The 25,798-nt window shown below is 37.4% G+C and overlaps 1 protein-coding gene across 1 annotated transcript; it reads left to right on the top strand.

Moving 5' to 3' along the window:
* The first annotated feature begins 704 nt into the window (after nt 1-704).
* LOC104094314 (alpha-mannosidase I MNS4) lies at nt 705-21,756 on the top strand. The gene is made up of 17 exons (XM_070177645.1): nt 705-863; nt 1,634-1,753; nt 1,837-1,929; nt 3,173-3,259; nt 3,416-3,506; nt 4,289-4,344; nt 5,082-5,154; nt 5,955-6,064; nt 7,106-7,156; nt 14,788-14,876; nt 15,302-15,383; nt 15,482-15,595; nt 16,174-16,253; nt 17,559-17,694; nt 18,839-18,909; nt 19,130-19,364; nt 20,859-21,756. Exons 1-17 carry the CDS (start codon nt 759-761, stop codon nt 21,099-21,101), a joined length of 1,836 nt encoding a protein of 611 aa, XP_070033746.1. The 5' UTR covers nt 705-758; the 3' UTR covers nt 21,102-21,756.
* The last annotated feature ends 4,042 nt before the right edge of the window (nt 21,757-25,798 follow it).

Genomic DNA, 25,798 nt, shown 5'->3' with positions numbered 1-25,798 from the left:
AAAAAGGTGAGAAAAAAGACAAAAAGTAAAATAAAAGAAAAAAATAAGAACATAAAAATAAAAGTTAGGTTGTTTGGTTCAAAACCTTATAATCACCACCATAGATAATCTCTTATGTAAGTTTTATCCTGATTTCAAGCTAATATTCTAAATTAAATATTAAACACATTTAATTTTAAATTTTATTCTTGGACGAATAATAATATCGAAATAAAATACTAAAATATGATTGATTTAATCATATTCTAATATAAGAAATCTTAGGATATTTTATACTACAATTGTGATACGGTGTAACCAAGTTAAGTACAGTACTAGAATGCAATTTCGTGAAGTTTGAGGGCCGTTTTGGCATGCACCTGGAAAGAGGTAATTTAATGGGCGTTTTAAGAATTATAAAATTCCGAAAAACAAAAGAAATTTAAAAAAAAGAAGTGAAAATGATATATTAAAATTAGAGTTGTGTTTGAACATGAATACAATTTTGGATTATTTTTGAATTTTTGTGAGTAATTTGAATGAAAAATTTTAAAAACAGATTTTTAGAGTTTTTAAATTTTTAAAAAATTCCAAATTCATATTAAAGTAAAATTTAAAAATTTTATGTTCTGATTTAAAAAAAAATGAATATTTTTCGAAAAAATTTAAAAATATTTTATGGCCAAACATTCACATTCACATTCACATTCACATTCACATGGACATATATACTCGGCAGAGAGAGAGAGAGAGAGAGGAAAAAGCAGGAGAGTGAGGCTATGGAAGCTCCGAAGTTATTGATGCTGATTCTGTGCGCCTTCTTTATAGGCAAAACCCTCGGAGATGGCGTCACTCCGCAAGAAGCCAAAGAGCTCAGAGACGAGGTCACCTTATTTTTCTTCTCTTTATCAATTGTTCACTCGCAGATCGACGCATTTTGGGACCTTTAAAAAAAATTAATCTTGAACTTCAATTATCATTACTTTTTTTTTTTCTCTTACTGAATGTAGTTATGTAAAGTGTTAACGGATTGATACGATGTCTAATACTTCAATGATTTGATGTAAAAAGTGGTTATATTCTGATCTCGGCATAAAATTAATATTATTGAGAATCAGTTGTCAGCTCTTCAATAGGAACTCTAAAGCTGAAATAATGAAGATGCTTTCATGTTTCTCGAAATTGCAACAGGAAAAGCAGACGTCAACTGAAAAGAAAAATGTGTTCTTTACTTTATCAAAAATAAAAAATGTATTCAATATAATGAGGCATCTTCTATTTTGTCGGAATGGTTACCGAAGAGATCAAAAGATTTGAAACTGAAACGAATAAGTACTGAGCTAGGAATAGACAGTGGCATAATGATTTAACATCCAACCTACTAATCTATTTTCTAGGTTGGAAATTAAAGCAATTGGTACACTTTTGTAAAAGGGGAAGGATATTTCTCATTCATGCCCACCTCACATTTTGCAACCCCTTTTCGTATTAATCCCCCCTTGATATCTAACTTTGGAACTAGGTGGTTAAGAAAAAAAAGTGACCGAAAGTTGAGCATATAATATCTTGTTCATTTTCTTCTGCTTTGCCTTCCCTTCCAGTTTCGAACTTTATAATGTGGCTGAAAAATAGTGATTTTTCCATTCCTTTTTAGGTGCGTGAGATGTTCTACCATGCATTTAACGGATATATGGATCATGCTTTTCCACGTGATGAGCTAAGGCCTTTATCTTGTGGAGGAGAAGACACACTTGGTGGCTATGCCTTAACATTGGTAAGAAGACACTTTCTTGCTGGACAGACTAATTTTTCTTGGTAAACATATACTTAATGTTCCTATCATGTGCATCTTCACAGATTGACTCATTGGACACCTTGGCTTTGCTTGGTGACAGGGAGCGGTTTACTTCTTCTGTTGAGTGGATTGGTAAAAATCTCCGGTTTGATATTGTGAGTATGGCATTTGTATAAAACTGAATGAATATCGAAGTGAATGATTTTACTCTTTAAAAGACATTGCCTTATGAACTTCGGGTAATTAACTTGTTGAAATTGGATTTAAAAGCACTCCTCTGGCTTCTTGAAAGTTCTTTTTCCCCATTAATTTTTTTTGAGTGCCATAGAAAGGTGATCTCGAATATGACTGTAATAATTCCTTCTAATGTTTTAGTGGCCATAATGCTTCTAATGTTGAGAATATAAGCTTTCATGCATGGGCTTGGTGTTCGACTTGTATGACACAGTCAAATATAAGAACCATCAAGTAGTTTGACAAGGTTAAACTTTTGTTGCAAATCTCAATCTCTCCCTAGATTAGATGCTTTTGTCAATTCACTCAATTCAGCAAATAACTAATTGTGTTAATTAAAGTTATTTATAAATAAGAATATTAAACAAGTCATTTTACTTGTAAAGAGATATCCATTTTTATTATTTGCTAGCTTTATGTAGCATGTGATATGTGGGTTAGGCGGATGTCACGGGTTCGAAGTCTGCCACAATCAAAAAGCCTGGTATTTAATGGGAGAAGGGTAGCAGGGCGTATCTATTATCCATCGAGTTTCAAACCATGCGCCCCTGACCCTTAGGGATTTCTTGGTTTTCAAAAAAAAACTGTAAGCTTAGAGTTTGCTTACTATTTACAGCTCATTCACATAGAAGCAACCTACCTCATTGTGAAATTTATAGGCAAGACACCCTTTAGAAACTGGCCTCAATGTTTGATATCTGTTGCCTTTTTGTATCCCCCGGAAGAGACCCTTGGAGTATCTATACTTCTAAGAAGAACCTAAGTTTTTAAAGATAATTGAAACTTTGTTCATACACTCTGCTTTACACCTGCCTGAAGAGGATTAACCTCGTATTAATGCTTCTAACAGGCATCTATGTTGTTAAGATAGAGCAAGAAGGAAATTTTGTTCATTCACTATATTTTACTTGACTTTGCAGGTTTATATCTGACTTTAAGCTTCTGGCCTGATGTCTTTGCGAAATTATTTTTCATTTCCATTTTTGTCACGCTTGTTAGGACGAATTTTTTCTATAAGCCCGGGGAATATTGTTGAAAAAAAGACCCCTTATAAAAGCTCTTGGCCCATCCTTCACTCTGCTCACACTTAGCCGGGAATGGAACTGGGAGTTCGATTTCATTTGCTACTTTTCTGAATTCTGAAAATTTACTATGTATTTGCAGAACAAGACAGTATCTATATTTGAGACTACAATACGTGTCCTTGGAGGTTTAATTTCTGCCCATCTCATTGCAAGCGACTATAACACGGTATTATATTCATGTATATGTTACCTTTGTGTCTTTTAAAAAAAATTACTTTTCTGAAACAACCGAGTATGCCTTCTATGTTTGTTAACTTTAGCAAAGTGAGAGACTCTAAGCTACTTTCTCCAAATATTTTAATCAGGTCCTTTAGAACTGCAGGGCATGAGGATTCCCACTTATGATGATAAATTGCTTCACTTGGCTGAGGACTTGGCACGGAGAATGTTGCCGGCATTTGATACTCCTACAGGTATCCTTCGTGGAATTTGGTTTTGGCCATATCGATCGGGTATAATCAATCTTGTTATGAATATTTTGTAATTATTGAAGGGAACCACTTAGGGAGGTTATTTTTCTTGTAATTGCGTAACCTTGATTTCCTTCATACCTTAGAATAGTTGAATAGGTTTATATTACTATTTAAACACCCCGACAACTTGAGGGAATAATCAAGCTGGACTTTCTCTCAATATTCTCCCATGTTCTTTATTCTCAGATGCTATCAGAGCCAATCCCATCCCTATTGTTGTGTCTCCTTATGTTGGACCTCCTTATTATAGTATCCACGGTCCAGATATCCTGTTCTGGGCATGCATTAGGGTGTTAAAGTGTACCATATTGGTTGAATGGGTTGCAGCTCTTGTATGATTTTGGACGATTCTCACCTCATGATATAGCCTGTTGGGATTGAGTTAGGTCTAAGAACCATTTTCTTAACATTGTTATTGGGTTGGGTCACCCTCTAACAAACGACTTACTTCCAAATATTGCTTTTCTAGTTGGAGGTAATTTAGTATCTTAGAAGATATATAAAAAAAATCTAGTTGCGAGATCCAGCGTTGGGTTTATTATATCTGATAAAAAGTTTAAGGTATTAAGTGTGAGTTTGAACCTAACACCTGCCGATCTTCCTAGTAAAAACACCTTGCCTATCTTACATTCTGAATACCCTTTGTGTAGTTTGTTATTAATATACAAATATATTACCTTCTAAAAAAAAAACTCTTACATTCTGAAATACTTTTGCTGCAGGAATTCCATTTGGATCAGTAAATCTGTTGCATGGAGTCGACGAAAATGAAAGCAAGGTAAATCCTCTTTGTATTCTTCTTTTCCTCTTTGGAAGTGCTGTATTGGATTCCGTCTATAGTGGTATCATGCCTAGTGTGGCAGTGGTTGGAATGGAGCAATGACATTCTATATTCAAGCTCGCTTCAGATTAACTTATCAGTTATAAAATATCTATGACTGTCCTGGTTCTAATGAACATGTGATCTTGTGCCTTTTCTTTCTAATATGATTTGGAATATTTTGTTCTAAGCCTAGTTGTAATTCACAATTATTTTGAATACAAGAATGTTCTTATAGAGCATTGTTGCCCTATTCCCACAAGTAAAGAAGAGAAAACCAGAAATCCTATTGATCTGATCATTTTGTTTCCATCTGACAGACATGAATAAAGTTAGAGAAGACGGACAGATTTCTATCTTTTGAAGTCTGTTACGGATTACTAATAAATAATTTTAGAAGATTGACCTGGTTGGTGGTCTGCATGAGAATCAAGAACCAGTATGACAGGAGAAGACATAATCTACAGTTTGTTAGTTCATGTAAAGTGAAATATGAAAATATTCTGTCTTGCTTGTCTGGAGGACCATGTATGTGCAACTACATGTGCTATGCATGCCATAGTCCTTTATTAGATGTCTGAGCTATTAAAGCCATCTGATACTCTACTTGCTTTTAATTCTGAATCAGCTTTCCTTGCCTGAGACGTGCACACACATTCTTATCCTATATTAAAGTTATATTTTTGGGTGCCTAGATAACATCAACTGCTGGTGGAGGGACACTGACGTTGGAATTTGGGGTACTCAGCCGCTTAACTAATGATCCCAGTAAGTAAAACACTCTTGATCTGATTTACTCAATTTTCCTTTCATCTTCTGATCTTATTCAAGAGTATCTTCAGTATTTTGTTCAGGTTTACTCATTGTAATTACCATGACATGAATAGTTGTTTGTTTCAGCTGACTTAAGGTACACTCTTAGATCCTTGGTGGAAAGAACTCGAAAGAGCTGTAATGTAGGTAAAATGAGTATGTCTTTAGGAATCCAATACCTTCGCGTAGGAGCTTGGGTAAGTTTTACTCTTTAACTTGGTTTAGTAACAGACCTTAGATATCATTTGGGTTCTTCAAAAGATTGAGATTATTTAATTTCTTTCTACTTTGTAGTTACTCAACTGAAAGAAGTATGAGGAGAAAAATCTGGACCTGTTAAAGAGTAATAATTTCTTTTTCCTCCCTTTTCGGGGGTGGTGGTGGTGGGTGGGTGGGGTGGGGGGATTTGAGGTGAGTCAGGCTGCGGATGTTCCCAATTTGATTTCTGAAATGTAGTCTACTTAACTGTTAACATTAGAGGTTGTACACTCATCTGAGCTTCTAAGAACAGTCAACCCTTTATATTCTGACCGTTTATGGAGATATGTCATCCATTAGATATCTAGTGTCTAGTGACTGTTAATGTTTGGACACAATTCCCAGGTCTCAGGCCCTTTCAAGTAGCAGTCCTTCTAAAATTTTTTGAACAGTAGTTTTGTTTCCCCCTTCATCGCGTGTTTGGTAAATTGAGCAGGTAAATTCATGCAGTTTTGCTTTGGGAACTTATGCTTCTTCTTGTTATGATGGAAATGCAGTTTTTGAGCAAGTTGCAAAGAACGCAGTTCGAGGATTATGGGCTCGCCGGTCAAAGATTAATCTAGTTGGTGCTCATATAGATGTTTTTTCTGGTGACTGGACACAAAAGGTCACATTCTTTCAAATCTAGAACGTGCATTTTGTCATTGTGATAGGCATGATAGGGAAGATTTGATTTGGCTTGATTCATGATGTTACACAACTTGAAATCCTTATTGTTTGTCCATGCTGTTGTGCGTGGAATAATAGGTTGAATAAAGGAGATGGTGAAGGGAATATGCCTTGGGGGGGGGGGGGGTATATGGAGGGAAAAGTCAGGTCAGCTGTCCAGCTGCGATGGCATTATTGTTGTCAATTTGATGCTAAGTGCGGGAGAGAGAGAGGTAAAAACTGGGTGGGGTGGGGTTGACTGAAGGGTATAGACTGCAATTTCCAGCTATGCTGATTTCTTCTTGGGTTGAAGAGGCAACATAGATAAAAGAGAGGTGGGCTGGACAAAACGCCTTTTCCTGCTCGAAATGGCCCCTTGCTTCTAAAATTTCTGGAAAGTGAGTTGTCTTTCAGTTTTATCTCCTTTCCCCAAAATTTTTTTAAAAAAGGAGAGAAAATCCGGAAAAAAAAAAACTGAAATCTTTTGAATTTCATGATATAGTGTATGAACTATATAGGTGTTTGAACTACAACTATGTTAAGGATATCTACATTCATCTTTGACTCCTGTAACTAAAATATCTATTTCTTATGCATATCTGTAGTACTTCCCTCTGATAATGTATAATGTATAATCCTTAGTTGATCACTTTTTTAATCCCTAAACAGAAGAGTAAACGTCCTCTGTGTGTTAAAATATTTACATTTAGTAACTTCCCATAGTGTTCGGCATTGGATCTAACAGCTATCCCTGCTGTTTGTGCCTCTTGTTGAAGGATTAGAACCTAGACATTTAAGGGGTATGATTGACTCAAAAAGCTGGATACATTAAAGGAATGGTTTCAACTACGCATGGCTTTGACTTCGTTAGTCATTCCATCTCCACTTAGGATTCAGGAACTGTCATTTTTTTAGCACTGCAACCTAGCATTATTGGTTTTCTGCATTTCTTTCACTTTTCCCTTTGTAGTCAAGCATATAAAATGTTCGTTCTTTGCAGGATGCTGGGATAGGGACAAGTATAGACTCTTTCTATGAATATCTCCTAAAGGTAAATTCTCAACTGTCCAGAATAATTGCTTTTTGTTTACACAAAATAAATAAATATTACTCCTTTTGTGTACAATGCGTAGTTTGTTTGCTTGTGATCATTAGAACTCATTTCTTATTGGTAGTAAAAGCGTAGAATAATGATCTTTATTATATCTATTCTACTGTTCCTGTGCTCCTAACCATGTTTTTGCCATCATGATTCTGGACTTTGTTAATAGAGCAGGATACTGATGATTTGTTTAGCCGGACTTAAATAGTTTGAGCGAAGACGTAGTTGATTGATTAATTAATTTTGGACTTTGTTAATTGTTGGGTTGCCTCAAAATAAGCCTTTTATCATGTAAAACACTGACTGGTTGTATGCTCTGTTACTCTACTGTTTCCATTGCTCCAAAAGTTACTTGCTCTGTTTTCTGGTTAGAAGCTTCACTCTTGCTGACGAATTCTCCCCCTTAATTCTGCACCTATGAATCTATCTTAGGTATAGTGTCTATTTAAAACGTAAGTGAGAATTATTCAAGAAATGGTTCTGTTCTAGCTTTATGTCAAAAAGAGAGAATTGGAACAGTTTAATGCAAACAATAACATGGAATTAGTGTTTATGTACTATAGTCTTATTTGTGTCCAAAAGTAGCTCTTTTTTTCTTCGTATTGTTAAAAATCTTATACACACTAGCTATAAATCCTTGATCCTGTCGTTGTTTACCTTCTTATGGATGAGCTAACCACTAGTATAGGATATGAAGTTCTATGGTGCATGCTATTCTGCAGATGGTTTTGCGTTAATTGGTGAAACTTGTGAGGGATCTACTGAGCTTAAATTGTGGAGAAGCATTACAGAGATTCAGCTTTAGGATAAGAATTAAGAATGTACGCAAGAAGTTTTCCTCATAAGAAGAATGCAATTGAAGTAAAATAGTAAATTAGATAGGATTTTGGTGCATAAATGAAAACAATTCAGATATCTACATTCAGTGTTATAGGAGATGAACATATAACATGTAGAATTAAAATAGGATGGCTGAAATTGTTGGGGGTGGGAGGGTGGGGGGTGGGGTAATGAGACACGATAGAAGGATACGTTCCAAAATAAAAGACAAGTGCTATAGAGTGTTTGTGAGACCAACAATGTTAGAGGAGTGAATGTTTTGCTTTCCTAGAAATGCAGATGTTAAGATGGACGTGCAATCATATAATATCAGACTAGATTTAATATAAAATAAATATTACACTAGATTAGAAAACAATCACATCTGAAAGAAGTAAAAGTAGCACATATAGAGAATAAAATGAGAGAATATCAATTGAGATAGTCTGACCATGTTCTATGCAGACCTTCAAAAGCACTGATCTGTAGGTGAGATACTATGACAATTGAAGGAGTTATAGGGACCAGTAAACCTGAAATTTATATGGTGGGAAATCATCGCAAAAGATCTATAATATCTCGGGATTCTTGCGGGTTTAGCGAAGAGTAAAATACAATGGGAAAGAAGACCCATATAGATGGTAACAACTAGGTGGAGTCAAGACTTACTTGTGTGGTACACCTACATTAGTTCCAGTATTTGCTAGGAGTTCCTTTTGGTTTGTTTATATATGTGTATGTCGATGCAGAAATAAGCTTGGATTTAGAGAACTTCTATTGGCAACCCCTAACATGCCGTAAAAGACAAGTTCTTGTGTAGTGGAATGACATAGGACCAAATAGAGCAAAATGGATAGAGAGGATTCAGATGACCGACTACTAGTTCCGGTGGAGGCGTAGTTGTATTCGTTTTGTTTTAACCATCAATTTTTTAATCTGTTGTATGTCCTTTTTTAAAAGAGTATCTTGTGTAATTCTTACAATTCAAGATTCAAATATTCAAATTTTGAACGGTGTTTATATTCAGGTAAAGGACTCTTTCTTCTTCATCGTCTTTTTGGTGATTATACCATCCATGTGAAAATAATTTTTGTTAATTTACAGCATGTATATAGTGTAGTATTGTCCCACATTGGTAGAGGAGTAGTATGTCCTTGTATAGTATAGCTATAAATAAGGACCTCTTGTGTAGCATTATTCATTCATTCAATATATCAATAATATATTTTCTCCCGTGCCTTCTCACATGGTATCAGAGCAATTGTGAGAGACTTATCGCTGTGCATAAATTCCAGCGATTCCGGGAAAGAGAAATCAGTATTTTTTTAAGGTTGTTTTCTATCTGCTTCATTTCTGTCAGTGTTGTGCAAAATCCAACACTACCACAAGAGTCGTCACTGTCCGGCGACCAAACCCCAGTGAACAACTCCGGCAGAAAGCAGCCTCACGCGCCTCCACGCGCCACCAGAAGCTCACGCGCGTGAGCTCACGCGCCGGCGCGTACGACCACTTCCGGCCATTTTTTGAAAATCTTCCTTCAGAACAGTTGGGTCGCCTGGTAATTCCGATCCTACCCCTACTGTTTTCATTTCATTCCGACAACTTTGAGTTTTTTCCGGTAGCTACAGTACTATTCCGACAGCTACAGTAGATTCCAGCAGCTACAGTATTTCAGTATTCTGTTTCTGTGTTTCCGTACACTGTTTCAGTGGTTCATAGTTGATTCTTTCTCTTATTTGGTAATAATTTGCAACAATGTCTTTGGGATTTGATGCTTTTGGGTCTAGAAACATGAGTTCTGGAAACTCTAGTGCTATTATTACCTCGGAACCTTTAATGGGAGGTTCAAACTACTTAGCTTGGGCTTCATCTGTCGAGTTATGGTGTAGAGGTCAAGGTGTTCAAGATCATCTAATCAAACAGTCTAGCGATGGAGATGAAAAGGCAATAGCACTTTGGGCAAAAATCGATGCTCAGTTATGTAGCATCTTGTGGCGATCTATTGATTCCAAGTTGATGCCCTTGTTTCGTCCATTCCAGACATGTTATTTGGTTTGGGCAAAGGCACGCACCTTATACACTAATGACATATCTCGCTTCTATGATGTGATATCACGGATGACAAACTTAAAGAAGCAGGAATTGGATATGTCTACTTACTTGGGTCAAGTACAGACAGTCATGGAGGAATTTGAGAAGTTGATGCCAGTTTTAGCTAGTGTGGAAAAACAACAAGAGCAGCGACAGAAGATGTTTCTCGTTCTTACCCTCGCTGGACTTCCTAATGATCTTGATTCAGTACGCGACCAGATTTTGGCTAGTCCGTCTGTCCCGACAGTTGATGAATTATTCTCTCGATTACTCCGCCTTGCTGCAGCACCAAGTCCACCAGTGAGCTCATCACAGATACTTGATTCCTCTGTTCTTGCATCCCAGACAATGGATGTTCGGGCATCTCAAACTATGGAGCATAGACGAGGAGGAGGTCGTTTTGGAAGATCTAGACCCAAGTGTTCTTATTGTCACAAACTTGGACACACTCGTGAAATGTGTTATTCCTCTTACATGGTCGTCCACCCAAAAATGCTTACATTGCTCAGACCGAGACTCCAGGTAACCAAGGATTTTCTTTATCTAAAGAAGAATATAATGAGCTCCTTCAGTATCGAGCAAGTAAGCAGACATCTCCACAAGTAGCCTCAGTTGCTCAGACTGATACTTTCTGTTTCTGGTAATTCTTTTGCTTGTGTTTCCCAGTCTAGCACTCTTGGCCCATGGGTCATGGACTCCGGCGCTTCTGATCACATCTCTGGTAATATATCACTTTTGTCAAATATTGTATATTCACAGTCTCTTCCCACTGTTACTTTAGCCAATGGATGTCAAACTAAGGCAAAAGGAGTTGGACAAGCTAATCCCTTGTCTTCTATCACCCTAGATTCCGTTCTTTATGTCCCTGGCTGTCCTTTTAGTCTTGCATCTGTTAGTCGTTTGACTCGTGCCCTCCATTGTGGTATATACTTTATTGACGATTCTTTTATTATGCAGGACCGCAGTACGGGACAGACAATTGGTACAGGACGTGAATCAGAAGGCCTTTACTACCTTAACTCACTCAGTCCTTCCACAACATGTCTAGTTACAGATCCTCCAGATCTAATCCACAGACGTTTAGGACATCCGAGTTTATCCAAACTTCAGAAGATGGTGCCTAGTTTATCTAGTTTGTCTACATTAGATTGTGAGTCGTGTCAACTTGGGAAACATACCCGAGCCTCCTTTTCGCGTAGTGTTGAGAGTCATGCAGAGTCTGTCTTCTCCTTAGTTCATTCTGATATATGGGGTCCTAGTAGAGTCAGTTCATCCTTGGGATTTCGTTACTTTGTCAGTTTCATTGATGATTATTCAAGATGTACTTGGCTTTTCTTAATGAAAGATCGTTCTGAGTTATTTTCTATATTCCAGAGTTTCTGTGCTGAAATCAAAAACCAATTTGGTGTTTCTATTCGCATTTTTCGCAGTGATAATGCCTTAGAATATTTATCTTCTCAATTTCAGCAATTTATGACTTCTCAGGGAATTATTCATCAGACATCTTGTCCTTATACCCCTCAGCAAAATGGGGTTGCTGAGAGAAAGAATAGGCACCTTATTGAGACTGCTCGCACACTTCTAATTGAATCTCGTGTTCCGTTGCGTTTTTGGGGCGATGCAGTTCTCACAGCTTGTTATTTGATTAATCGGATGCCTTCATCTCCCATCAAGAATCAGATTCCGCATTCAGTATTGTTTCCCCAGTCACCCTTATACTCTCTTCCACCTCGTGTTTTTGGGAGCACGTGTTTTGTTCATAACTTAGCCCCTGGGAAAGATAAGTTAGCTCCCCGTGCTCTCAAGTGTGTCTTCCTTGGTTATTCTCGTGCTCAGAAGGGATATCGTTGTTATTCTCCAGATCTTCGTAGGTACCTTATGTCAGCCGACGTCACATTTTTTGAGTCTAAACCTTTCTTTACCTCTGCTGACCACCATGATATATCTGAGGTCTTACCTATACCGACCTTTGAGGAGTTTACTATAGCTCCTCCTCCACCTTCGACCACAGAGTTTTCATCCATACCAACCGTTGAGGAGTCTAGTGTTGTTCCCCCTAGTTCCCCGGCCACAGGAACACCACTCTTGACTTATCATCGTCCTTTGCGTCCTCCATCAGGCCCAACTGGTTCTCGTCCTGCACCTGACCCTGCTCCTGCTCCTGCTGCGGACCCTGCTCCTAGTACACCGATTGCACTTCGGAAAGGTATAAGGACCACACTTAACCCTAATCCTCATTATGTCGGTTTGAGCTATCATCGTCTGTCATCTCCCCATTATGCTTTTATATCTTCTTTGTCCTCGGTTTCCATCCCTAAGTCTACAGGTGAAGCGTTGTCTCATCCAGGATGGCGACATGCTATGAGTGACGAGATGTCTGCTTTACATACAAGTGGTACTTGGGAGCTTGTTCCTCTTCTCTTAAGTAAATCTACTGTTGGTTATCGTTGGGTTTATGCAGTCAAAGTTGGTCCCGATGGACAGATTGATCGACTTAAGGCCCGTCTTGTTGCCAAAGGATATACTCAGATATTTGGGCTCGATTACAGTGATACCTTCTCTCCCGTGGCTAAAGTGGCTTCAGTCCGCCTTTTTCTATCCATGGTTGCGGTTCGTCATTGGCCCCTCTATCAGCTGGACATTAAAAATGCCTTTCTTCACGGTGATCTTGAGGATGAGGTTTATATGGAGCAACCACCTGGTTTTGTTGCTCGGAGTCTCGTGGCCTTGTATGTCGCTTGCGTCGGTCACTTTATGGTCTAAAGCAGTCTCCTCGAGCCTGGTTTGGTAAGTTCAGCACGGTTATCCAGGAGTTTGGCATGATTCGTAGTGAAGCTGATCACTCTGTGTTTTATCGGCACTCTGCTTCAAGTCTCTGTATTTATCTGGTAGTCTATGTTGATGATATTGTTATTACTGGCAATGATCAGGATGGTATTACCAATCTGAAGCAGCATCTCTTCCAGCACTTCCAAACTAAGGATCTAGGCAGATTGAAGTACTTTCTGGGTATTGAGGTTGCCCAGTCTAGCTCAGGTATTGTTATTTCTCAAAGAAAATATGCTTTAGACATTCTTGAGGAGACGGGGATGATAGGTTGCAGACCTGCTGACACTCCGATGGATCCGAATTCTAAACTTATGCCAGAACAGGGGGAGCCGCTTAGCGATCCTGCAAGCTATAGGCGACTGGTTGGAAAATTAAATTATCTCACAGTGACTAGACCCGACATTTCCTATCCTGTGAGTGTGGTAAGTCAGTTTATGAATTCTCCCTGTGATAGTCATTGGGATGCAGTTGTCCGCATTATTCGATATATAAAATCGGCTCCAGGCAAAGGGTTACTCTTTGAGGATCGAGGTCATGAGCAGATCATTGGATACTCAGATGCTGATTGGGCAGGATCACCTTCTGATAGACGTTCTACGTCTGGATATTGTGTTTTAGTAGGAGGAAATTTGGTGTCCTGGAAGAGCAAGAAACAGAATGTAGTTGCTCGGTCTAGTGCAGAAGCAGAATATCGAGCAATGGCTATGGCAACATGTGAGCTAGTCTGGACCAAACAATTGCTCAAGGAGTTGAAATTTGGTGAAATCAGTCGGATGGAACTTGTGTGCGATAATCAAGCTGCCCTTCATATTGCATCAAATCCGGTGTTCCATGAGAGAACTAAACACATTGAGATTGATTGTCACTTCGTCAGAGAAAAGATACTTTCAGGAGAGATTGCTACAAAGTTTGTGAGGTCAAATGATCAACTTGCAGATATCTTCACAAAATCTCTCACTGGTCCTCGTATTAGTTATATATGTAACAAGCTCGGTACATATGATTTGTATGCACCGGCTTGAGGGGGAGTGTTAATTTACAGCATATATATAGTGTAGTATTGTCCCACATTGGTAGAGGAGTAGTATGTCCTTGTATAGTATAGCTATAAATAAGGACCTCTTGTGTAGCATTATTCATTCATTCAATATATCAATAATATATTTTCTCCCGTGTCTTCTCACAATTTTGAATATGAGGAAACCATAAAGCTTCCTGGAATATTGGATATTGCCATACTTACTGCCCCTGTCTTATCTGTATTTACATTAAACTCGGGGGGGTGGGGGTGTATTCTTGCTTTGGGGACCTATTTCAATTATCATATCATCTCTTATCTATATTTAAGTAATTTCGAAGCTCGTAAACACTGAATAATTTCCAATTATGCTGGGGGAAAACTAGAGTTGCATGTGTTTCACTATTGGACAGATGGAAAGTTGTATTGAAAAAGTACCTCCTTGCACTTCCCTGGGCGTGGAGTGGGAGGGGGAAGAGGAAAGGACACGGTGTTGAAAGGATGGTTATATTCTGACATTTACCTCTAGGAGATTTTGCTATGGCATGGTTGCTGAGATCAGAAAATACTTATTTCTATCATTAGATTCCTGTTCTTTATGGAGCACTTTTATTCACAAGCTTTTTGTTAGCATTTTCAGGGTATTGTAATTCACTACTGGAAGTTCAGATTTGACTTTAAGGAGTTAGGAGTAGTTTTTCTTTTTGAACTAAATGAGTTAGTAGTTTAATTGCTTCGTTTCACAAACTCATAAATTCCTATGGGTTGATTTGTATGTAAATTTTCCTTAATCCTGACCTACTCATTCACATATTTATTTCAGGCTTATTTGCTATTTGGGGATGAAGAATATCTTTTCATCTTCCAGGAAGCTTATAAGGCTGCTATGCACTATCTCTTTAATGATCCTTGGTAAGTAATGCTGCTTGCTAAGGCTTTTATTCAATACGGAGAAATCCCCATGGCTGTATTCCATTGATGTTGTTAAATCAAGAGAACTAATATAGTTATTCTTCTTTTGGAAGTGCGTCACAACATGTCTAGGTTCGTTTAGTTCGAGTATGATTACATCTCATAGATTATTTCTAAGGATATTTTAGAACATTCTCCACTTAATTGTTAGAGAATAATAACTTCCATTATTTTGCAGTACGTAGGCTAAGGCTCCTAAATAGGAAGCCCAATGTAGTCAATAACCAATTCAAGAAATATTTTTCTTATTCTCTCCTGTATTATGAGTTGGTACTCCACAATTTAAAGTCTTACCCACCCCAAATTTTCTCTTGTTCTCTAGAACTAAAAGTTCTGTGCAAATTTGCCTTTTTCAATATGTGTAGGTACGTAGAAGTAAATATGAATTCTGCTGCCCTTGTCTGGCCTTTATTTAACAGCCTGCAGGCATTCTGGCCAGGTCTTCAGGTGATTTGGTTATGGAGATCTCTCATACTCAAGCAAACCAATTGTTTCCTTAAAATGTTATTCATAGACGGAACTAACTTTTGTGTATTTGTTGAAAGGTTCTAGCAGGGGATATTGAGCCTGCCATTAGAACACATGCTGCTTTCTTCAGCGTCTGGAGAAGATATGGGTTTACCCCAGAGGGTTTCAATCTAGCTACGCTCAGTGTTCAAGTACCACCTTACTCTTGTCTAGTTCTTTTTGATATTTTGAGTTTGTTTATCTGCTAGTTATTTTATCAATGTACTTGTGTATGTAACTTGACCTAGATATAGGCAGTGCCTGTTAGCATGAAATTGCTCCGGATGGCCTTATATGTGGTTAAAAGGAAAACCTCCATTGTATTGTTCGGTTGCCCAACTTAGCCCACATCACGAGCGAACATATAAGGTTAAGAGGTTTCATTTGGCCATCTTCATAGACATTCCTTTGACTCGTACAACTCTTTCTCCATCGGGTCATTCTGTGTAACACTTTATCATTCTTTTAGCAACAGATAAGTCGGCCATGTAAGTGGATGGAACGTTTTAGTGATAGATCATTTCTCATTGCTGTGAAATATAGACAGTAAGGCCACCACGTGAAGTCTTCTTCCATTTCCTTGAATTCTTTGTGCATTGATCTTGTTCCTTCTATTGCCCCTTCTTGTGCTGACTGGGCACCTGATTGCTATTGCTGGTGTGGTTGGGAGTGGTTGTTTACTGTATTGTCACTTATCTTATGTTTTATTGTTTTTTTGCTTACAATATAGCAAGGCCAGAAAAGCTATCCTCTGCGTCCGGAATTGATTGAGAGCACATATTGGCTGTACAAAGCTACCAGAGATCCCAGGTTGGTGTGTTTGCTTTTGAATTGTGTTTTTCTTTTGCTTTCATTTTTCACTAGTAAATTAAACTCAGAACATTATTGGATGATTGGTCACTGCCTTTTTCATGATTGTATCATGTGAAGACTATCTTTAGGCACGTGCAATCTTCAAAGGGTTAGGTTTTTACTTATTTGTTTTGCAGTCTATTCAATCTTTTAACAAAGCTGAAATTAAACGGAAATCACAACCAGGAAAGATATTACAGTATGGATGTGCTGTATATCCAAGTTAGCAGAGTCATTCATTCTAGGAACGGAAGATCACGTCTTTCTTGCATGACATTGACATCTTTTAGCCCATACATGTGAGCTCATCAGATACACAGGAAAGCCGTCTAAAGGACAATTTACTAGTCTTTCCCCCCAGAATGACCCAGACAAAGATTCCCTCTGAAGAAATCCTTTTTAGATTTCCTATTGGCAGTCCTTATCAAGTTTCCTATCTATGATCGTTGTGACATTAGTTATAGCCTGGACGTTGAATTTGGATGTGTGTGAAGGTAACCTCATAATTAGGATTTATTATTACTTGTCTGGGGCACCCAGGAGGGCCAAATAGACACATAGCAAAAACTCAAACTCCTACAAACGAAGGGAGTTGAGGAAATCAAGTGTCTATATCGTATACATCTAACATGTTACACCAAAAAGCCAAAAGAAAACTCAGTTTGAATATATGGTTCTGCTTTATCTTCAGAGCATCCTTGGTTTCCTTTTCTGTCCGACGGACCAAAAAGCAGTTTTCATGCAAACCCTTTTGTAGGTGGATAATACTTTCTGTTTCAACTTTCACACATATAGCATCTGTTGCTTAACTGCAGCCCCTTTTTCTGCAAGTTCTCTTAGGTCAAACAGGATTCATGAGCCACTAGCCAAGAGAAGCATATCACTTTAGGAGCATCTTTTCTCCAAATCTATTTCCAAGGCCAAAAGGAGATCTGATCTGTCCCTTCGGTTAATGTGTTGTAACAAGATTTAACAGTAAAAACATCTTCGTTTTGTGCTAGAACTTTCGTTCCTTGCATGATCAAAAGAGATTCCAGAAAGGGTGAGAGAATGGTTAATGATTATGCACAGTTTGAGTAAGCTGCACGGTCATTGCTACACTGAAAAATTCGATTTCAATTATTTAAAACTCTTTCTTTCTTTCTTTCTTTCTTCATTGAGTGCTTTCCCTTCTTGGATAGCAATTTAATCAATACACTCAGACTTCAAGGGTTCGAGCCTTATGTTTCTTTTAATTACATCTATTGAATCATTTTGATGTAGGTATCTTGATGCCGGAAGGGATATGCTAGCTAGCTTGCAATATGGTGCCCGATGCACTTGTGGATATTGTCATATATCCGATGTTGAATTTCACAAACAAGAAGATCACATGGAGAGCTTTTTCTTGGCAGAAACTGTAAGGAATAAGGCTCAATTTTATTTGACCATGTTCTGTCTGTGGTATATCAGTTTATTCCTGTGTCTTGTTTAGACAATATCGAGTGATTATGAGGGACTACCTACATGAATATATATGGGGGTATTATGGGGATCGAGGACACTGGAAAAAGTAAAGGCACAGGAGAATAATTTTCATTTGCCCTCGAATTAATTCTTAATTTCAACTTTAGTCCTTTAATTAGTGAACAGACTTTTTACCTTGACATAATGAGTGGGTCAAGCACATTAAGTCCCTTTGCTGCAGGAGTCAGCCAACTGATGGAAATTAATAGCCCATCCAGCTTCGCTGAACCTCCTGACCCTACAAACTTTCGCTTACGCTCTGCAACCTTAACTCTAAATCTCCAAAAAATTATTCCCAACACAATGTGAAGCACTTAAGGAAACATTGATGTATAATGGGTTTGTGGTTGGGCATATTGTAGAAGTCTAACTTAGTGACGAGATTGAGGTAAATATGATTTCTCTTGTAACTTCTAGGGCGAGCTAATTCAAAAGTCAGTAAGGGCTGGCAAAAAAACAGATCACATTGGTGGATGAATGATATGTCTCAGTTGTGTGTTTGCACACCGCTTTTCTGCTGTGAACTATTCACAGTTTTATGACTAGTGGCTATGTGTGAATAGTGAAGGTGATCTTGTAATCTGATCTTAGCTGAGCGTAAGTGGAGTAACCTTATCGTGTTTTATGTCATATTACTTCTCTTTTATCTATGAAATAAGGTAAAACATCTTTGCACTAATAAATTGATTTATGTCATTGATTTAACCATGATTTGTTTCTCCGGTCCTTACATTGTTGATATCATTTTCCTGGCCTTGTTGTTGTTATTTACTTGTTCCTATTCTTCCTCTCGAGCCGAGGGTCTTTCGGAAACAGTCTCTCTGCCCTCCAAGGTAGGGGTAAGGTCTGCGTACACATTACCCTCCCCAGACTCCACTTGTGGGTAAGGTCTGCGACTCTGCGTACCATGATTTGAGTTGGCTTGAACCAATGCATGATTACACTTGACAATCTCTCTTTCTCTCTCTCTCTTAATTATAATTGTTTTTTTTCCTGTTCCGTGTATTTGGATACTTCTCTAATTGATATTTTTTCAGGTTAAATATTTGTGGCTTCTTTTTGATTTAGCTGCTGGTCCAGATAACCTGGTTGAGAATGGCCCATACAAGTAAATTGTCTATACCATCGCTTGTATTCATTGTTTATTTTATTCTTTAAAGTTTCTGCACTGCCCTTCCTCCTTCCCCATGCAAAGACAGAAAAAAGAAATGTGTCCAAGAAAAAATTAGAAAATTCACCACTTTCTGTTTCTTTTCCTTATTTCTTTAAATCTTCTCCATCTTCCTTCTACTCACTCAATATTTTTGGCATTTCTTTTAATTTTAAAGGTATATTTTCAGCACAGAAGGTCATTTATTGCCTGCAACTCCTCAAATATCCTTAGTACGCGAGCATTGTTCCTACTTCGGAGCATATTGTAGGAACATCAAGTTGATACTGAAAACTCATGCACCTGAGAGTGCAGAAACTAATTCCAGTCACTCTCAAACACAACCTGCAGATTCAAGTTTCTTATCGCGCTCCAATTATCAAAGTTCCCCACCTATAACTGGTTTGATTAAGGTCAGAAATTTAAAAGGTTCTTATTGACTAATTCCTATTGAACGTTTAGTTCAATCATTGGGAATTTGCTAACATGAAATTCCCCGTATTTTGATTTTAGTTTAGCTAATTAAGCATGACGGTCCGATGAAAAGTTGGACATAAGTCTTAGTTCTTTTTCTTTATTTTAGAACCAATTTGCAAGATGCGCTTCTTATATTGGCTTTGTACAGCTTGATCTTCAAGTTGAAATTTTGCAAACTAAAGTTTCCTAATACTGCTTCAAATATCTGCAGTTCAATAGATATAATTTTTTTTTTATGAAGATAAAATATTTTGTAGTTTGACTTGGATATTTGTTTGGTAGAAGAAATGTTAAAGTAATTCTTGTAGCGTGCGTGTGAAATTTGATTTGACTTGGAAAAAATCACATGATAGTTTAAGGTTGAATTCTTTAGCTAAGTTTGAAGGCTTGCAACCTTTTTGTGTGTGTGATTACTGATTAGTACTATTTTTCTTATGATGTGGAATACAATGGGTCTGATAATTCTCTCAAAGAGGGTGGTAATCAAAGTAGCATTTAAAGAAATGGAGACAATTTGTGGTTTTGCTTGCAAGAGACCAAGCTGGCAGAGGTAATGAAACAGGGCTCGTAGTGCGTGTGTAACAGATGGGTTAGGTGGATTCTATAGATAAAGGGGCCGCATATAGTATATTTTTCTCATGGGGCAAAAGGTTGATGTTTATGGTCAAGGGTTAAGGTGCTTAATCGTGCAATACTGGTGAAATATAACACTAACTTGGGGGTCTATCATAAATAGGTACATCGACTTATCAAACAAAAATTAGTACTTATTGTTTTTTTTTCAAAATAGATGCACATCCACATTATTGGATTACTCTCCCTGGAGAAGATAACCTAGTGTACAAATTCCTGTATGGGCTAAACTGCTAACTTCTCTAGTATTACAGAGATCATGTTTTTCCTTTTCATAATTAGCACTATCTTCAGAAATTCAGGAAAATATACATTGGCATACTCCTACGTTATGCACTAAATGAAACAAGCTCATGGCAGTGAAGGGAGGATGGGAGGTTTCTTGTGGTAGATTCCAATTTGGATTTAACTCCAAATTTTTTTAGTAGTAGGGAGCTTTAATATAGTGACTGTATTTCCTTTTAATCTTCCGCTCAAGTTCTCATAGTTCCTTTTATTGCTGGAATTTTGAAAGTTATATAAGAAGGGAAAGTAATTTATTGGTTGAAATGTGTTAAATTATTTGGATGTCCTAAAATGGAAGCTGTCACATAAAATGAGGAGAGACTCCATTTCTGAACCTTGATTTAGTATCTTGTTCTATTTCATATGGATACCATGGCCAGTGACCCTCCAAACTGCTTTAGCAACACCAAAAAAAAGGAAAAGAAAAAGAGAGAGAACTAGTGAGATTTCCCATGTTACTGGAAGATTCATTTTTACTTGAATGCTGAGAGAAAATTGTTTTTTTATGATAGGGACTCTGTCCAGGGCTAACCCATGAACAAAGGTTTGGCATATCATTCATGGCTCCGGTGGATCCAAGTAGTGAGGATGAAAATTCAAGTCAAAGGGAGACAGCTGAAGTTCAGAGTCATTCAGTTGTGCTGATTTCAGACCCCAATTCTGAAATTTCCCTATCAAGTCCCCATAGTGATCATGACAATGATCCAGTTCGTGCGCCACAAGAAAAGAGCCCCTCTTCTAAAGAAAGCAGATAACCAGACTCAATGTGTAATGGAATTTAGCCTCGTTAAATTTGCTGTCCATCAAAGGACTTCCCAACTCTGGTCATGATTTGGAAGGGGGTTCAAGCTTCAACATCCTGGAAGGTGAAGTCAGGGTTCTGCTTGTATATGGTGATTTAGCTTGATACCTGTCGGTACCGAAGATGGGCACTAGTGGCAAGAGCTCAATTTGCTTTTTTCAGAGTGCCATGATTCTTAGAATGGTTTATTAGGAGTCTCAGTCATATGCATAATACACATAGAAGTATCCTGCAAGAATATATGAATCAGGAGGTGACAAAACATGCCTAACAAGGTGTGATCCAGGACTTTTTACTGTATACTAAGTTTGCTAACATTTAACTGATGCGACGAAGTTGGGCAAGACGGAATTTTCTGGTGATCCCAGATCAGAGACAGGAAGAGTGACTGATCAATTTTGTACACTTGAGATTGCTACCACAAGGTATTGATTCTGTTTTCAGTTATTTTCTACAGGCAGTGGTATTAGTTTGCCCAAATTCAAGTTTGTAAATCATGTACTCTAATAATATCAGTCAGTGCCAGATGGACTGTATTTTTGGAGTTTTTTGGACCACATATTTCTGATTCTATAATGGAGTTTAATTTAAAATTTGTTATACTTAAAGCCGTGTGTTAGCTCAAAATTGGCTTAATAATAAAACAAGTCAGTTCCAGCTTATGAATAACTATATCCGAGAGTTTTACATCAAAAGGCTTGACCGTATAGCATAATCGAATTTAGAGCGCCCCCCCCCCCCCCCCCCCCCGGTTTATAGGCTAGTTTCTCGGAGAAGTTGAACAAAAATGCAGAAAGTGGAGGTCTGTATAAACCAATTATAATTTATATGAGTTGAGCTTGAGCTTGAGCTTATACGCATTAGTCTTTGATCATAATTTAGCAAAAATTGAGCTTTGTGACACTTCAATGTTAAACAGGCTGATAGAACAGTTCCAATGTTGGTTATGACAATGCTTATGTTTTTTTTTCCTTCTTAAAATTAAAATAATGCAATTGGGTGTGTACCATAATACATCTCAGATATTCAGCAATTGAGAAACTACCAAAAGCATTTCCACGCAACTGCCAAGAATGGAGTCTACTTCTATCAATGTCTGTAGACTAGGTAGACTCAGTTTAGTCCCTAATTAGAATTGGATGTGATTATAATTAATAGTCTAATTAAAATATCTTATAATACCAATGATTTAAAGGCTAAAATTGTTTTCCGAAAAAGAAATTAATAAGATTATAATGACCGAGCTCCCATTGCTATATATGATCATCCTATGGGGGTTAATCGGACGAGCTGGTCCTGGCTGGACACGAAAAAAACAGTCCGTCCGGTTAGTGGTTCGTGCTGGATAGTAGGCTGGCTAACCGGGCTGGTAATGGGTTGGAAAAATCCGGGTTAATTAGGGCCAGTTCGGGCTTAACGGGTTCGGACCGGGCTGAGTTACTTTTTTTTTTTTTTTAGTATATTATGTTTTTCTTATTCAATGTTATTGATACTTAAGTATGCAAACTTTTAAGGCTTAGAATTAAACTTTAAAGTTTTAAATTTGAAATTTAAAATTTTAAAATTGAAAGTAAGTGGCTACAAAAAATTATTTAATAAAACCAATATGTAAGGATCAAACTCCGAAGGCTTTCGTTTTATATTTTCATTGAATAATAAATAATACTTCAAATTAATTTACAAGTTCTATTTTGATTTTTTTATTTTTGAACTTGCAAATTAAAAGTTTACAACAATTATAAAAAATAAGGAAGAGTACATCACATGCTTCATTTTTGTAAGTTCATCTATGTCAACATGAGGTTCTTGGTTTCCGGCATTGCTTGAATCGGAACCATAAACCATTATATCTCCAATTTCTTGGTCCTCCGCTTCATCTACCTCTTCACGCCCTTGATTTCGCTGTTATGATCTTATCCATCCTCTGAAGCACACTCGAATTTCCAAAGCGTTGTTGCCCAATGAATGACGAGTATCTCCTAATTGCTGCCTTGCTTGGCTAAATGCGCTCTTTGATGCGACTGTTGAAATCGGCACATTTAGCACGCCTCGAGCCATGACTGAAAGAACATGAAATTGATTTGAGTTGCTCTTCTACCAACCCAGCGGTAGAAATTCCTTTGTGCGTGGCTCTGGTGACTTTTGCAAGTAGAATTGGAGTTCATCAATGTTCTTGCTACTGGTTTGTTGATGCTCTCCTAGTGTGGACCAAATCAAATAATCTTCAACACCATCATTATCCTTCAAAGCACGAGATGCAGATGTTGAAATCGAACTTGAAGGAATATTTGCATCTACAACAGCAGAAGCATCAACAATGTTAGCATAATAATATTATAAAGTTTGTAAATGTTTGTGTAGATCATAAATACAAGTTTCAACATCAGGGGGTTTCAGTTGGTCCAATATCCATATAAACATATAAAACAGTGATTAATTGATGACAAATGGTCATTTTAATAGAAGGGTTTAAAATAGCACCAATTAGGTAAATATGGGGAATTGGGTAAAAATATTTCTTAAATTTATCTAGCATAGATTCAACAACAGAAGAATATCCTTCTTTCTTCTTCAAATTATAGAGTAAAAGAGAAATTTCAGCAATATGAACTAAGCCATTTGCAATAGTAGGATAATAAGCTCCAGAAAACTCAAGTGTAGCCCCATAAAATTTTTGTAAATTTTTTACAACATCTTCAATGACATCCCAAGTTCTAGACGTTAACAGACGGTTATGATCGGTACAATGAGAATTAACAACTTCAGTTATATGCATTTTATATTTATGACAACATACAACAACAACAACAACAACAACCCAGTATAATCCCACTAGTGGGGTCTGAGGGGGATAGTGTGTACGCAGACCTTACCCCTACCCTGGGGTAGAGAGACTGTTTCTGATAGACCCTCGGCTCCCTCCCTCCAAGAACTCCCCACCTTACTCTTGGGGTGACTCGAACTCACAACCTTTTCGTTGGAAGTGGAGGGTGTTCACCACTAGAGCACCCCACTCTCGTCAATATTTATGACAATATCTTAAGAATAAATAAGTATAATTCCACCTAGTAATTCATTCAGGCGTATGATAGAGTGCTAGTGCGATTGTGCGCCACCTTTCACTGGAAAATGCCGCGAGGTCGACCTCGGAGACATGCAATCAGTGTGGAATTGAAGGAGTTACCATCGAAGGGTTCAATCACGAAGTCAGTAGAGAAATTAGACGAGGTAATTACAGTTATAGCTGAGGAAAAATCAATGGAATAGTGGTCAGCCCTAACAAAATATCTTAGGACCCCGCCGATAATAATGAGCGGACAAAACATATAGAGATTGATTGCCATTTTGTGAGGGAGAAGATCAAAAATGAATTGATATCCACTCATTACATCTCTACAAGAGAACATGTAGCAGACATGATAACCAAGGGCCTTGGTGTAGCTCAGCATCAAATGTTAATGTCTAAACTAGGAATGTTCGATGCTTTTCATTCTCCAGTTTGAGGGAGAGTATCAAGAACATTAGATAGAGTTGGTTGTTAGTTAGTGAAGAAACTAATTGAGGGACCTAAGTGTAGACAAAAGATTTTGAGGGTCATATTGTTAGAGAGGGTGAAGAGCACGTAATTCTGTTAAATAGAACAGTGCCCTCTAGTTGTATTCATTCTTCTTCTTCTACTGAAGCAAAAATGCTCCTTTTCTCTTCGTCTCTTCTCTTCATTTCTTCTTTTAGATTTCGTCAGATTCATCTCTAGATTCAATCGCATGCTATGAAACTTGATTCATAGAGTATAGATTCAACAAATTGACAACCTTGATGTTTTAGAGATTCATGCAAACAACAGAGTAAATATATCTAGCTAACCCATTTAGGTTTTTGGGGGAAAATGAGAGGAAAAAATGAATAAGAAAAGAAGTTCTATATAATAAAATAGAAATTGCAGACTGAACTTTGGTGAACATGAGGAGAATACATCAATAGTTAAACTACCCTGCAACTTGCTTAAATGTAAAATAAAAGCAAATAGGACAAACCTAAAAAATATATTTGTTTTGATGAAAGTAGTTTAATAGGCTATCTCAAATGACTTCTAGATTGTTGATTGTAGAGTTAAGACCTTATTACTTGAAGCGATCCCTTTTAAAAACATATATACAATATTGTAGATAGATTTTGAAAACTAAATTTACATGTCTCGTACACCAGTTGGTAACTACGCTTCAATCCTCTAACTGAACAAGCTATTGCACATCTTCTAATTTAGTTTAGACAATCATGTAGACTTCTAATGGGAGAATCCCTCTTGACCGATGAAGAGTTTAGCAACCTTTCACATATATTTTTCCATTTCTAATTATTTCTATATATGGTATTTTAAGTATTTCACATGCATTTGGCAATTTTGAGTATTTCACTATACAACTCTAATTTTAATTTTTGGTATGATATTTTTTCCAAAAAGAAGAGACATTTGTGGATTTTGTTATGCTTTCCTTCAATTTACTATTCTAGGTGACTTTGAGCTGTATGGGCAAGCTGTCTTAGTGTTTTGACATTCTAATTTTTGTTGTCCGTTAAATGATTCGTGACTCACTAGCCATTCTTCTTTGTCTTTGACATTTTTGTTGCTGATCATGGTTCAGATGTTAA

This window comes from Nicotiana tomentosiformis, chromosome 6 (assembly GCF_000390325.3).
Source record: "Nicotiana tomentosiformis chromosome 6, ASM39032v3, whole genome shotgun sequence".
Taxonomy (NCBI): domain Eukaryota; kingdom Viridiplantae; phylum Streptophyta; class Magnoliopsida; order Solanales; family Solanaceae; genus Nicotiana; species Nicotiana tomentosiformis.
The sequence above is the reverse complement of the archived record's forward strand: the minus strand, read 5'-3'. Positions and strand labels throughout refer to the sequence as shown.